We start from the raw sequence: 13,504 nt of genomic DNA, 5'->3' as shown, positions 1-13,504 counted from the left end.
AACAGCCTTGTGTACAGTACAAACGGGATCACCCACCCCATAGCAGACGATACGATGATGCGCGCGCACCTTGCTGGCGCAAATTCTAATAAAATACCTTTCTATATATATATATATATATATATCTACCTAACTTCTATCTTTCAAAGTCCCTTTTATCTTTGATATTGTCCTAATTATATTTAGGTTTGCATAGAAGTCAATGATTAGGCTGGATGGCTGCATATTATTGTGTTATTTACGATAATGCTTCGAACTGACCAAAGCGTCACTTTGACTTTGACCGGACCGGTTTTGATGTATCGTTGAGAGAAATTGATTCTCACAAACTCATCTTTGTCTTTTCAATCATTGTTTTGTCATTTTTGTATTACTATTACATATCCCGTACCTATGTTGCATATGATTTTAGTTTGTTTAAAAGGATTTGGTTGTAATGAGTGATGCTTGGTTTCTCTGCGAAGATTCCTAATTTATGCACACAGGTACTCGCGCCGGAATTTACTTTCGGACTTTGCCGCTTCGTCCTAAGTCACTGTATAATTTTTCGCCATGTAACGCATATCATAATGTTTGTCTAGGGTTCTTCTTTTGTTTGTATGATTTATGAATTTGTCCATGATCCCAGTTTAGAGAGTTTTGCAATTTTCTGCACTGAAGTTGGTTCAGTGCCTTCACTAGGACCATTGTTTTTGTATGGTACTAAATAAATATAAGTTTTTCGGAAATTGTATTGCAATGGAAAGCTAAAGGTCGTAGATTTCATTTGATGTATTGTTTGTTAGGATTGGTTATGTATTTGTTTAAATAACGTAGGGTAGAGCATCCCATAGCAGACGATACGATGATGCGCGCTCACCTTGCTGGCGCAAATTCTAATGAAATACCTTTCTATATATCTTCTATCTTTCAAAGTCCCTTTTATCTTTGATATTGTCCTAATAATTATATTTAGGTTTGCATAGAAGTCAATGATTAGGCTGGATGGCTGCATATTATTGTGTTATTTACGATAATGCAGGCTTCGAACTGACCAAAGCGTCGCTTTGACTTTGACCGGTTTTCATGTATCGTTGAGAGAAATTGATTTTCACAAACTCATCTTTGTCTTTTCAATCATTGTTTTGTCATTTTTGTGTCACTATTACATATCCCGTACCCGTATGTTGCATATGATTTTAGTTTGTTTATAAGGATTAGAGAGTTTTGCAATTTTCTGCACTGAAGTTAGTTCAGTGCCTTCACAAAGACCATTGTTTTTGTATCCTACTAAATAAATGTTTTTCCGAAATGTTATCAATTGCAATGGAAACTGAGCTAAAGGTCGTAGCTTTACTTTGATGTAGGCCTATTGTTTGTTAGGATTGGTTATGTATTTGTTTAAATAACGTAGGGTAAAGCATGTGTAAGAAACACAGATTCCGTGTTTCTGGCCGTATTCAGGCGATTTTCATCCTCGCTGGACAGTGCTTTCGATGCAGTCCGCGTCTGGGCTATAAGTATAGACCGAACACCGGCATTATTATTCATTCGCTCCTAGCAGCTGAACACGACACTGCAGTTGATTCTCGTCTACGGGTTTTGCCTTCGGCCTCTACATGTACGTTTGCTTGCATTGTTTTCTTGTACAACGAATAAAAAGTTGAAACAAGACGCTTGGACTTGGGCTTCGATTTTTAATACCTTCCACTCCTCCACTACATGTATATATGGTAATGTAAGCTTGTTACAACTGCCCCGTTACAAAGCTGCATGGGAGGGTAAATTGACACTCACGCTTAAGTTATTGTGACAGACACTCGAATACATTTACGGTCTACTTTAAAAAAAAAAAATGTTTATACCCCATTGCAGCCGACCTCCACAGGAATGAGAGTGCTGGGGCGGTCCCGTTATACACTTACTCAGATTTATGTTTATCATCACGTCTACCCTGATAAGAGGTACGGGTAGCTATAGACAGGTGTCCCCGATACGGCATCAGGTATTTGACGGTGCAGCCGGTACGCTACAACAAAAATTAAGTTTAGACTCGTTGTGTGGTATGACGATATAATGTAATCGCTGTTTGAATCCACGAAAAATAATAGATTTTGCTGTTTGATGACAATTTGACTGTTTCAGTGACTGATCAGAGTATATGCACGACCTCGGCAGATTCAGCTTGCACGATTTTAAGCTACTGAAGGCTATACAATGACACGCTCGCACAAAAACTGAGGTTCATGCATTTAAAACACGATGGCGCCAAGAAAAGTAATCGACTTTCTTTCAAATTGGATAATGGGTGCTCTTGAAGTTGAACTGTTGTATTTTATTGTGTTTTGTGTGTGATTGACTATGTTTGTTCAAAGTGTGTGTGTGTGTGTGTGTGTGTGTGTGTGTGTGTGTGTGTGTGTGTGTGTGTGGATGTGTGTGCGTCGATCTGCCTGTCTGCGCGAGAAACTGAATTACAGAAGGAAGTATTTATTGTGTGTGGGTTTCTTTCGTGCTGCTTCAATGCCTTTTGTAAGACACTGTCGGACTGTGCGACTGTGTCGACGTGAATGAAGAAACTTAGAGAAGAAGGATAACGAGTTATTTTCTGTTGAAGTACTGGCACTAACCGAACAACGACAGGCTTGAAGGACAGTTGAAATGTCATTTCTATGCTTTTATGACCATTTGCACACACATAAAACAAAGAACTGTACTCTCTGACAGACTCGTGCATGCAGAACATTATTCAGCTGCCATGTGTCGAGTAGTCTTCGTCATAAAAGGGCATGACAGGTGACTCTGAAAAAAGAAAGAAAATAAAGCAGACTTGTTTGGTTAAGTTGGATGAATATCTTTGGTGTGATCGGGTCGTTTTTCATGGAATCATGACTTAATAAGGGTGTCGCCGGTTTTTGAAGGTGTTTTTGTTTTGCTTTTTAGAACTGAAGGCCAGCATTCAGGTGCGCTTTTTGCAATCAGCTAGAGCTGTGTTTTGTGTTACTTAAAGAATGGAATGTATATTTATTTATGGTGCTTGCGCTTAACTTGAACTACCGTTGTTTAGTGGTTGTTTAGTGGACAATATTGTCATGCTACCATTCAAGGATTTATTTGAAAATGTGTTGTTGTTTTTCTTGTTGTTATTCTTTTTTGACTCCTTGATCTTACAGTTTGTTTGTTTTTTTCTTCATCAATGAATGTGTGAGTACCGGCACGGTTGGCCTAGTGGTAAGGCGTCCGCCCCGTGATCGGGAGTTCGCGGGTTCGAACCCCGGCCGGGTCATACATAAGACTTTAAAATTGGCAATCTAGTGGCTGCTCCGCCTGGCGTCTGGCATTATCATTTATGGGGTTAGTGCTAGGACTGGTCGGTCCGGTGTCAGAATAATGTGACTGGGTGAGACATGAAGCCTGTGCTGCGACTTCTGTCTTGTGTGTGGCGCACGTAATATGTCAAAGCAGCACCGCCCTGATATGGCTCTTCGTGGTCGGCTGGGCGTTAAGCAAACAAACAAACAAACAAATGTGTGAGTGCTTGCGTTCGTCCGCACCTTTAATAATGAATATTGGCATGTCTTTTATACTAGTATTTCATTCACTCGTGATATTGGTCAATAGAAAATTGATAACGATTCTTTTCTCGTTCATCTCCCCAACACTACCGCGTCCCATCTCTGTCTCTCTCTCTGTCTCTATGTCTCTCTCCATTGTGGAACTCCATTCCTGATATAATCCTTCAAGGAACTCTACATGCTGTTTCTCTTGCAAACAAGTAAATAATTCTGTGATCATATTTCATCATTGCTTGATATTCATAATGCATTTTGAAATGTCTTGTTAATTGTTTGACATGTTAATTATGTAAATTGTATTGTAATTAACTTAACTTCTATTTCTTCTTGTTATTAATCGAGTTACCCTCAATGGGCGAGGGCCGGATGAAAAAAAGCATGTTTACATTACTTATTCCGTAACCCTCGATAAATAACGTTCAATTCTTTATCCTACATACGTGAGAGACACCCGTGAGATAATAATCGTTCAAATCACACGTGTGTATATCATGTAAATGAGGTCAAGTCAAGCAAGTCTGGCAGGGACCTGTTTTTCCACTGCTTATGATGCCAAAGTCACCGAGACAAACGTCATTATAGAAAAAAACTGCGCTCGCTAATTACCCTCGATGATTATTTAGAAGTAACACGTCACGCCACACTTTCAGAGTGACGTTTCTTTGCTTTGACGTAATAGATTGCACGAGGCTTTAGAAGAGATCGAGGTTCCAAAACAAGCGTCTTCAATTTAGCTGCCTCGACTGCAGGACATTTTTAGTGAAATACACGTAGCCTGAGTAAAGTATGTAGGACAAACAGAATACTACAAGGCTTGCCGGGTCGTACCAGATTTACACTCGTTTTTTTTTTCAAATAGTGAACAGCTCTCTTTCGCTCGCAGTTCAATATTTAAAAAAAAAACTCGTGTAAATCTTCTCTCTCTCTCTCTCTCTCTCTCTCTCTCTCTCTCTCTCTCTCTCTCTCTCTCTCTCTCTCTCTCTCTCTCTCTCTCTCTCTCTCTCTCTCTCTCTCTCTCTCTCTCTCTCTCTCACTCACTCACTCACTCACTCACTCACTCACTCACTCACACACACATACACATACACATACTCATACACATACACATACACACACACACACACACACACACACACACACACACACACACACACACACACAGATGGTTTCAAAGTCGATATATTTTCTTTATTTTCGGTTGCAGGACAGACACAGCAAGACACACCACCAGCGAAGGCCAGACATACGCTTACCTGTGAGCGTTTGATTCCAAGTGTGGACTAAACAACACTACAGTCCGCGCTCCTCTAGATCTACCAAGCGCATTGAAGAAACAAAATATCCACACGAATACCAACAACAATGTCTGTTGCGCTCGACGACGGTACCGGGATACACGTCACCTCCATCAAAATCAAAAAGATTGAGGATGACATTAATCAAAACAACACCAGCAATGTCAATGCGTGAGTGATTTTACTGTTCTCTGCGTATTTTGTGTTGGACTTTTTTCTTCCCTTTTAAACAAGCTCTGAAAATTAAAAATATAAAAATTATGATCAAAATTAAATTTTCGAAATCGATTTGAAAACAATTTCATCTTATTCCTTGTCGGTTCCTGATTCCAAAATCGTATAAATATGATATGTTTGGATTAAAAACACGCTCAGAAAGTTAAATACCGAAGTCCGGGCTTCGTCGGAGATTACTTGACCAAAATTTCAACCAATTTGAGAACTTGAGAGCGTGACAGTGCCGCCTCAACTTTCACGAAAAGCCGGATATGACGTCATCAAAGACATTTATCGAAAAAATGAAAAAAAACGTCTGAGGATATCATACCCAGGAACTCTCATGTCAAATTTCATAAAGAATCGCTCTACACACACACACACAGACAGACAGACAGACAGACACACATACACCACGACCCTCGTCTCGATTCCCCCCCCCCCCTCCCCTACGTTAAAACATTTAGTCAAAACTTGACTAAATGTAAAAAGGAAAAAAAAACGTCCGGGGATATCATTCCCAGGAACTCTCATGTCAAATTTCATAAAGATCGGTCCAGTAGTTTAGTCTGAATCGCTCTACACACACACACACACGCACAGACAGACACACACACACACACACACACACACACACACACACACACACACACACACACACACACACACACACACACACACACACACACACATACACCACGACCCTCGTCTCGATTCCCCCTCTATGTTAAAACATTTAGTCAAAACTTGACTAAATGTAAACTAGTCGCGTAAGGCGAAATTACTACATTTAGTCAAGCTGTGGAACTCACAGAATGAAACTGAACGCACTGCATTTTTTTACAATGACCGTAGTCCGCCGCTTGTGCAAAACGGAGTGAAACTGACGAGCCTACATTGGGGTGTGCACGTTAAAGATCCCACGATTGACAAAAGGGTCTTTCCTGGCAAAATTGTATAGGCATATATAAAAATGTCCACCAAAATACCCGTGTGACTTGGAATAATAGGCCGTGAAAAGTAGGATATGCGCCGAAATGGCTGCGATCTGCTGGCCGATGTGAATGCGTGATATGTTGTGTAAAAAAATTCCATCTCACACGGCATAAATAAATCCCTGCGCCTTGAATATGTGGGCGATATAAATTGCATAAAATTAAAATAAAAAATTAAAATAAAAAAATCCCTGCGCTTAGAACTGTACCCACGGAATACGCGCGATATAAGCCTTATATTGATTGATTGATTGAGCCTGTTTAGCGCGGTAGTGGTTTCGCTGTGCTGCATAGCACGCTTTTCTGTGCCTCTCTTCGTTTTAACTTTCTGAGCGTGTTTTTAATCCAAACATATATATATATGTTTTTGGAATCAGGAACCGACAAGGAATAAGATGAATGTGTTTTTAAATTTATTTCGAAAATTTAATTTTGATCATAATTTTTATATATTTTTAATTTTCAGAGCTTGTTTTTAATCCAAATATAACATATGTATATGTTTTTGGAATCAGAAAATGACGAAGAATAAGATGAAATTGTTTTTGGATCGTTTAATAAAAAAATAATTTTGATTACAAGTTTCCGATTTTTAATGACCAAACTCACTCATTAGTTTTTAAGCCACCAAGCTGAAATGCAATACCAAACACCGGCCTTCGTCGAAGATTGCTTTGCCAAAATTTCAATCAATTTAATTGAAAAATTAAGGTGTGACAGTGCCGCCTCAACTTTTACAAAAAGCCGGATATGACGTCATCAAAAGTATTTATCGAAAAAAAGAAAAAACGTCCGGGGATATCATTCCCAGGAACTCTCATGTCAAATTTCATAAAGATCGGTCCAGTAGTTGAATCGCTCTACACACAAACACACACACACACACACACACACACACACACACACACACACACACACACACACACACACACACACACACACACACACCACGACCCTCGTCTCGATTCCCCCTCTATGTTAAAACATTTAGTTAAAACTTGACCAAATGTAAAAATGACAGATAAAGGGCCAACGGACAGACAGAAACTCGACATAATCAGATGAACAGCTCAGCTCGGGCTTTTGTCTTTTTACATCATGCGGTCAGGGTTCATTACTATGTCACATCTGTATTCGTTTGTCATTAACTGTGCTCACAGACTTTCTGATTTAGCCATTTACTTCATTAACTTTGTCAAGATTTCTTGACTGGAATAAGATAATGGACGTGCGCAATGGCCGTGGATAAGACGCAGGCCTCCGATGTCGAAAGCTGAGTAGGCTACGTCGTATTGTATTCGAACCCACAGGAACTTTTATCAAAGCGCCGTTCGATCATTGAATAGTAGTAGTAAGGTACAGTAAGGATGAAGGAGTAAATAATGATCGAACGGCGTTTGATAAAAGTTCCTGTGCTCGTGCACACACAAAAACCCGAGTGTAGGCCTACTTGGGAGTTTTAGCCCATGAAGGCAGAAGAAGAGAGAGTGTATCTGTGAGAGAGAAAGGCGCCCCAGATTCACTCTCTCAAACGCAATCTGTGTGTCCCCTTTGGCCTGGTTAAACACAAAAAATCGTTTTTGCTGCCTTATTTTTATTAGCACAGTTCGCATTCACGGTTTGTCACCAAAGAAGACATATTTTTATGCATGTGATTACGTCATACCGTCTTAGATCTAAATGGCCGGTGTCACAACTGAAACCTCTGCTGAACAATCCTTCTCATTGCGGTCAATGCGCATGTGCTAATCTTGGACTTAAAAATTGCGACCCTTTGACCGAACGAACCATGGGTTAGGGTTAGGTACGTCAGGATTAGGGTTAGGGTTAGGGTTAGGTTGTTCACGAATTGATTAATCTCCCCATGTTAGCGCATGCGCATTGACCGCAATGAGAAGGAATGTTCAGGCAGTTTTCAGTTCTCGTCTGGTTCTCGTCTCTCTGTCGCTTTTTGAAATTCAAACGAGACAGCACACTCTCTCTCTCTCTCTCTCTCTCTCTCTCTCTCTCTCTCTCTCTCTCTCTCTCTCTCTCTCACACACAGAAACACACACACACCTTCAACATGACACGATTTACCCCATTAATCTTTACAAAGTATAAACTTGTAATAAAAATGTGGTAAGTAGCTTGCAGTAGCTAGGCGATCGTTTGGCCCGGAACATGCATTGCGCAAACGCAAAACTCACAAAACCATCATGGCCGCTTCCTTATGATTTTCGTCAGTGCCTTCGAAATGCCTCGCAGAGGCAATCGGGGCCCATACAAGTCAGTACGTCTGGAATTATAATTTGAATTGAACAGACATGGCACACTGTCGCCTATGGATCGCACCACAGACAAGTCATCCGACGGAATCGGCAAAATGTCGACGGCTTATGTTTATTCGTTTTGCGTTGGAAATCCTCTTCAGCAAAATAACAACAACAAAAATGCTTACTGCATTCAAGGAACTTCGGCGTGAAATCTGAACGGAGTCAAAAACTGAGTTTAATGACCCAAATCTTGGGAAGCTTTTACTCGGTAGACTAGTTACTCAGGTTACAGTAGAAGGCCGAGAATGTGTGTTCAGCCAACCACAAAACAACAGCATGGAGACAAGCAGAGATCTGTCCTGTATCTCTGAGAAAAGTGACGCCGATAAAAGGTAAGCCGTTCAAAACAGTTGACGTGAGTGGTTCTTCTTTTTCTTCTTCCTTGTTCGCCTTTTTCCGTGTAATGTTTATGGGACTTTTAAGCACATAACTTACTGTTGTGTGTGTTGAGGGTGAGGGTTAATTTGGGTCACTAAACTGTAAATATACCGGCATCTTTTTCAGAGGTTTTGTTTTTCTTTGGTTGCAGTGCCACCACCAATGCGAGCGGAACATCATCAGCGCCAGTCACCAATGGTTCACAAAGCAATGGAGGAAGCACTATCGTTTCACAACAACCGGCCGTTGACAAAGGCCCAACACCAGTCGCCCAGTGCAGCTCTGTAGACCCTGCCAAAGCCCGTTCCAGTGAGTTTTTCTTTGCTGTTTTCTGTCCTCCACAATTCTATCTTTTGTTTCCGTTTTCCAGACCAGGACTTTCCTTCTCAGTCCAGTATGCTTGAAAGTATGTGGTTTGGGGGTGGGGGTTGGTAGGATGGGGAGGGATCATGTGGGGAGGGAGGGGGGGGGGGGAGTAATCTGGGTGGCGAATCTTGAGGTGCCCAACAGTGGGTATAATCTGTCACAAAGTCAGCCAACTGACTGGCCATTTGGGGAATTATATTTTTAAACAGTTGAGTGTTTAAACATGTGTGTGTGAGACGGACAGACAGAAAAACTGCCTGGGCCCAAGAAATCTGCCTAGGCTACTCTGTTAAGGGAGGTAACTGTTTCAGTGCATCAACAACCTTGAAGCAAGCAGTGGTTTCTTCCCTTAGTTGTGAAAGCCACTGACACATTCTTTGCTTCACAGACACATCTGACAAGGTCTTCACCTAAAAGTATATTCCTTGCAAGAAAAAAGTTTGGCATAGTGGTGTTCCAGCTTTGTAGGTTAATTGTTACATTGTTTCTGCACCATTTCTAATCGCAGTAGTAAGTGACAGAGATAAATGTTCCCGCAGTGGGGCACTGCGGTTATGAAATTAAAGGCCCCTCCTGTTTTTGGAACCGCAGGAGCTTTCTAGTTTGCTGTTAGGTAGATTTTTGGTTCCTCTTTCCTGTCATGCTCTCTTTTTCTTCATGAATTCTTTTCTTTTTTCTGCCTTCTTGCTCATTCACCTGTATTTTTTCCAAAAATCTCTTCTCTTGCCGCTTGTCTCGCGATTCATGTATAGTTTAATCTGTTAGTGTTCTGATGTAAGTCCAGCAGTAGATAGGTTAAGCCTATTTTAACATACTGGAAACTGGTAATCTTCCAGTAGGTATTAATTTAGTTTTACTAAAGCCTGCTGGGACACAAGTAATGGGTTAGTGCATTTGTAAACAGGAATCGCTTGACAAGTGGCCCCCTTCATCCCCCCCTTCCTCGTCCTGATATGGCTCTGCGTAGTCGGCTGGACGTTAAGCAACAAATAAACAAACAAACAAGAGATAAATGTGTTTTTCATTTGTTTTGTTATGATCTGTTAGTGTTAGCATTTTTCCCGTTTTGCTCTTTAAGTATTTTGTTATCCTTTGCTCGCCTTCCAGTATTTTTTTTGTTTTTTTGTTTTTGTAATGTGCACTATCGTTAAGGCCAAAAAAAAAAAATAGGTGTGGTTACGGTAACATTAGGTTGCGGCAGTCAAAATTTTGTTATGAATTGAGAGTGTATGTTTTGGTGTATCTTTAAAGAACAATAAAAAACAAGCAAAACACACAAAAAAGTAAGTGGATACCTTTATTAGTTCCTGAGATATTGGCATTTTAAGATGTACGCCGTCGCGATGCGATTTAAAACTGAAAAATAGGGCAACTTTAACAGCACAAAGCTACTACAAAGTAATTGCTCAGTCAATTCAGCTTATGAGAATCAGTTCTCAGCAACCAGGAATAGAAAGAAATCATTGTTCCAGCATTCTAGTCACATATTTGTTTTACCAGTAAGCATTGAAACTTTACGAAAAACAAAACTGAAAACAAACCAAAACTGCCCGGGGGGGCAAGTTTAGGCCGTCACAGATTTGAAATTATTGACAGCAGATATCTGAAACTTTCAGATCTTCCAAACAAATATATATAGAACATGCCCAATTTTTTTCAAGACATTATTGGAATAACCTTTTGACTTATTAATTGCCAAAGTCAGGAAAAACATCAATTTGACCGGCGTCCGGCAGTTCTACCAGGTACATATATGCAAAGTTTCATAACTTTTGAAATACTTGGAGTATATAAATGAAATTTTGAGACATTGCACATTCTACGTTTATCTACATTCTTGCATAATGTGGGATTGATAGCTTGAAAAATATGGAAACTAAGAGTAAGAATTTTTTTTATAAAAATATGAAAAAGAGTTGGCATGTTGCTGTCTTTACACAGATAAAAACTGTCATAACTTTTGAACGAATTGATGGATTTACCACAAATTTGAAAGCAAAGAAGAATCCAAGTTTACTATCAAGTTAAAGTACAATACTCCCTTGAATGGAACCCCTTCAGCACAAAGGACCCCCCACCCCCTCCCCCCCCCCCCCCCCCCCCCCAGTACATACATGCAAAGCTTCATAACTTTTGAAATACTTGGAGTATCTAAATGAAAGTTTGAGACATAGCACATTCTACGTTTATCTACATTCTTGCAAAATGTGGGATTGATAGCTTGAAAAATATGGAAACTAAGAAAAAAAAAATCATAAAAATATGAAAAAGAGTTGGCATGTTGCTGTCTGTACACACACAAAAACTGTCACAACTTTTGAACGAATTGATGGATTTACCACAAATTTGAAAGCAAAGAAGAATCCAAGTTTACTATCAAGTAAAAGTACAATACTCCCTTGAAAGGAACCCCTTCAGCACAAAGACCCCCCCCCCCCCCCCCCCCCAAAAGCTAGCCGGAAGCACAGTCATTTTATTTTGCAGCACATTTTCAATCACGTAGGCCTTAAAGGCACGATACGTTTGTCCCAAGTTGTGTGGTGCTTCCACGATGAACGCACGCCCTGAAGATGACGATGGGGCATGCCTTCTAAGTAAGGTCCAAGGATGTCTGTGTCACACAGTGAAGAACTTGAAGACGCATCTTTCTTTGCATTTGTAGACACAAGCATGTACCGAAGTCTTGCAACAGGTACATCCGGAAACAGTTTGTTGAGAAACAGTGCAGCTTCATCATATGTTTTGTATCCTTGATCCCTCAACAGCAACGTCTGGAGTAGTAGTTGATCCCTGAGGACAACCGCAGGATTAGCTGCCTTTTCCATTTGCCAGAAAAACAGCCTTCAGCTGTTCAAACACTTCACCCTCTGCACACACACAAAAAAGCCAGAAGTTGTAACAATATATACAGTGTGTGTGTCCTGATTCTTTCTGTGTCACTTTCAGGTTCACTGCCAAACAGTGACATTGCTTTTGAATGTGTCATTATAAATCTGTGCTTGCCTGAATAAAAAATTGTTGAAGAAAAATGTTAAAAAGATAACAAAAAAAAGTGACATTTTATTTATTTTTCTTAATTTCTTTTAAAAGTTTCATTATTTTGACTTCATTCAGTGAAAAGAATATTGTGCAGTCTATCTATTTGTTGCCATAACATTTTTATTTATTCACAGCGAAGCGTATCAATTCGTTAGTTCAAATGTATCAAGTCGTACAACACAAAACAAGGTGCGGATCGGACGCATTATGGTGATTACCTCCCTTGACCGAACAGACGCTGTCGATTTGATCCAAATTACAACGTAATCCTACCACTACCTTTAAAAAATAAAATAAGACAACTCCAAAAGACTCTAATCTTTTGTGTTAGATGTGTATTTTTGTTATAATAATGTGTAAATCTTGGAAAAAGTCATTTTTATCGAACCGACCGCCACTTCCGGTCTGATGAAACTTCTTCGAACATCGTGTCCGCAAGCACTCGCTGAAAGTTTTGATTTCTGCAATACTTTTCCCAATATGTGCAAAATACTACAACAGATACCTTCCTACATCATTTTTCTAGCATAAACTGAAACAAAAAACCAGTAAACTTACCGATTCCACTTGAATTGTCCGTCACAATCGCATCCGCGGCGTCACTTTCTTCACTCGCCATTTTGTGACTGGCGAATTCGAACATCGCGGACGGACCCTTCGTTTTGATTGGCTCGCTTGCCTTGGACACGTCATGAATACATTAACCTAGTACCTCATTCGAAAGGGTACGGATTCAGCTTCATTTTTCTTGAAGTTAGGATGCGTTTTAGGTGGATATTTTTGTCAGAATCGTTGAAAAATACTCAACTTTTGTAGAAAAATCTATTTTACGCCCATGCTTTTAATTGGAAGACAACTCTACTTTACATCATTAAAAACCTCATTCTTCCGTGAACACTTTGATACTAAATATAGGTGTGTAGGTCGCATGTCCAACACAAGCCAAGGCCGCGAAACAAGCACACGAAAATCTGTACACACAAAGGCTGCAAACATGGCGGTCCAAAATGCCGCGAGCAGCGCAACACATGGGTTTTTATTTTTATTGGCTTGAGGTACACATTTAATCAATTCAAACAAAACCAAGAGTATTGTAAAGATAAAAGATTGTTCTTCAATTTTATGTTTAGTAGGCAAACATTGGTGGATTAGTGACTGAGAAATCATTATCGAAAGAAGACCAAAAATAGGTGATTTTACACATTGATGGTCAGTTATCAGGGGGTGTGCCGCAACCTAGTAACATAGCCAAAAAAAATAGGGTAGGTAGGTAGGCAATCACTTTTTTTTTTTTTTTAGCTTTTTTTTCTAATGTGTACAAAGTAAACCTACTTGACAGGGAAATAAGT

General features: G+C 39.9%; 1 protein-coding gene across 4 annotated transcripts in view; it reads left to right on the top strand.

Annotated features, from left to right (window-relative positions):
• The window catches only part of LOC138980296 (long-chain-fatty-acid--CoA ligase ACSBG2-like), a 46,048-nt gene that overhangs the window by 13,814 nt on the left and 18,730 nt on the right, over positions 1-13,504 (top strand). For 3 of the 4 annotated variants that reach the window (XM_070353179.1, XM_070353169.1, XM_070353162.1), the window contains exons 2-3: positions 4,756-5,017; positions 8,902-9,059. In XM_070353179.1, coding sequence (XP_070209280.1) covers positions 4,914-5,017; positions 8,902-9,059 — 262 coding nt within the window. In that variant the 5' untranslated portion in view covers positions 4,756-4,913. Of the gene's footprint in view, positions 1-4,755; positions 5,018-8,233; positions 8,705-8,901; positions 9,060-13,504 lie in introns of those variants that run through there. The other variant, XM_070353186.1, reaches the window with a different exon arrangement.

Source organism: Littorina saxatilis, linkage group LG1 (genome assembly GCF_037325665.1).
Source record: "Littorina saxatilis isolate snail1 linkage group LG1, US_GU_Lsax_2.0, whole genome shotgun sequence".
Taxonomy (NCBI): Eukaryota; Metazoa; Mollusca; class Gastropoda; order Littorinimorpha; family Littorinidae; genus Littorina; species Littorina saxatilis.
The sequence above is the reverse complement of the archived record's forward strand: the minus strand, read 5'-3'. Positions and strand labels throughout refer to the sequence as shown.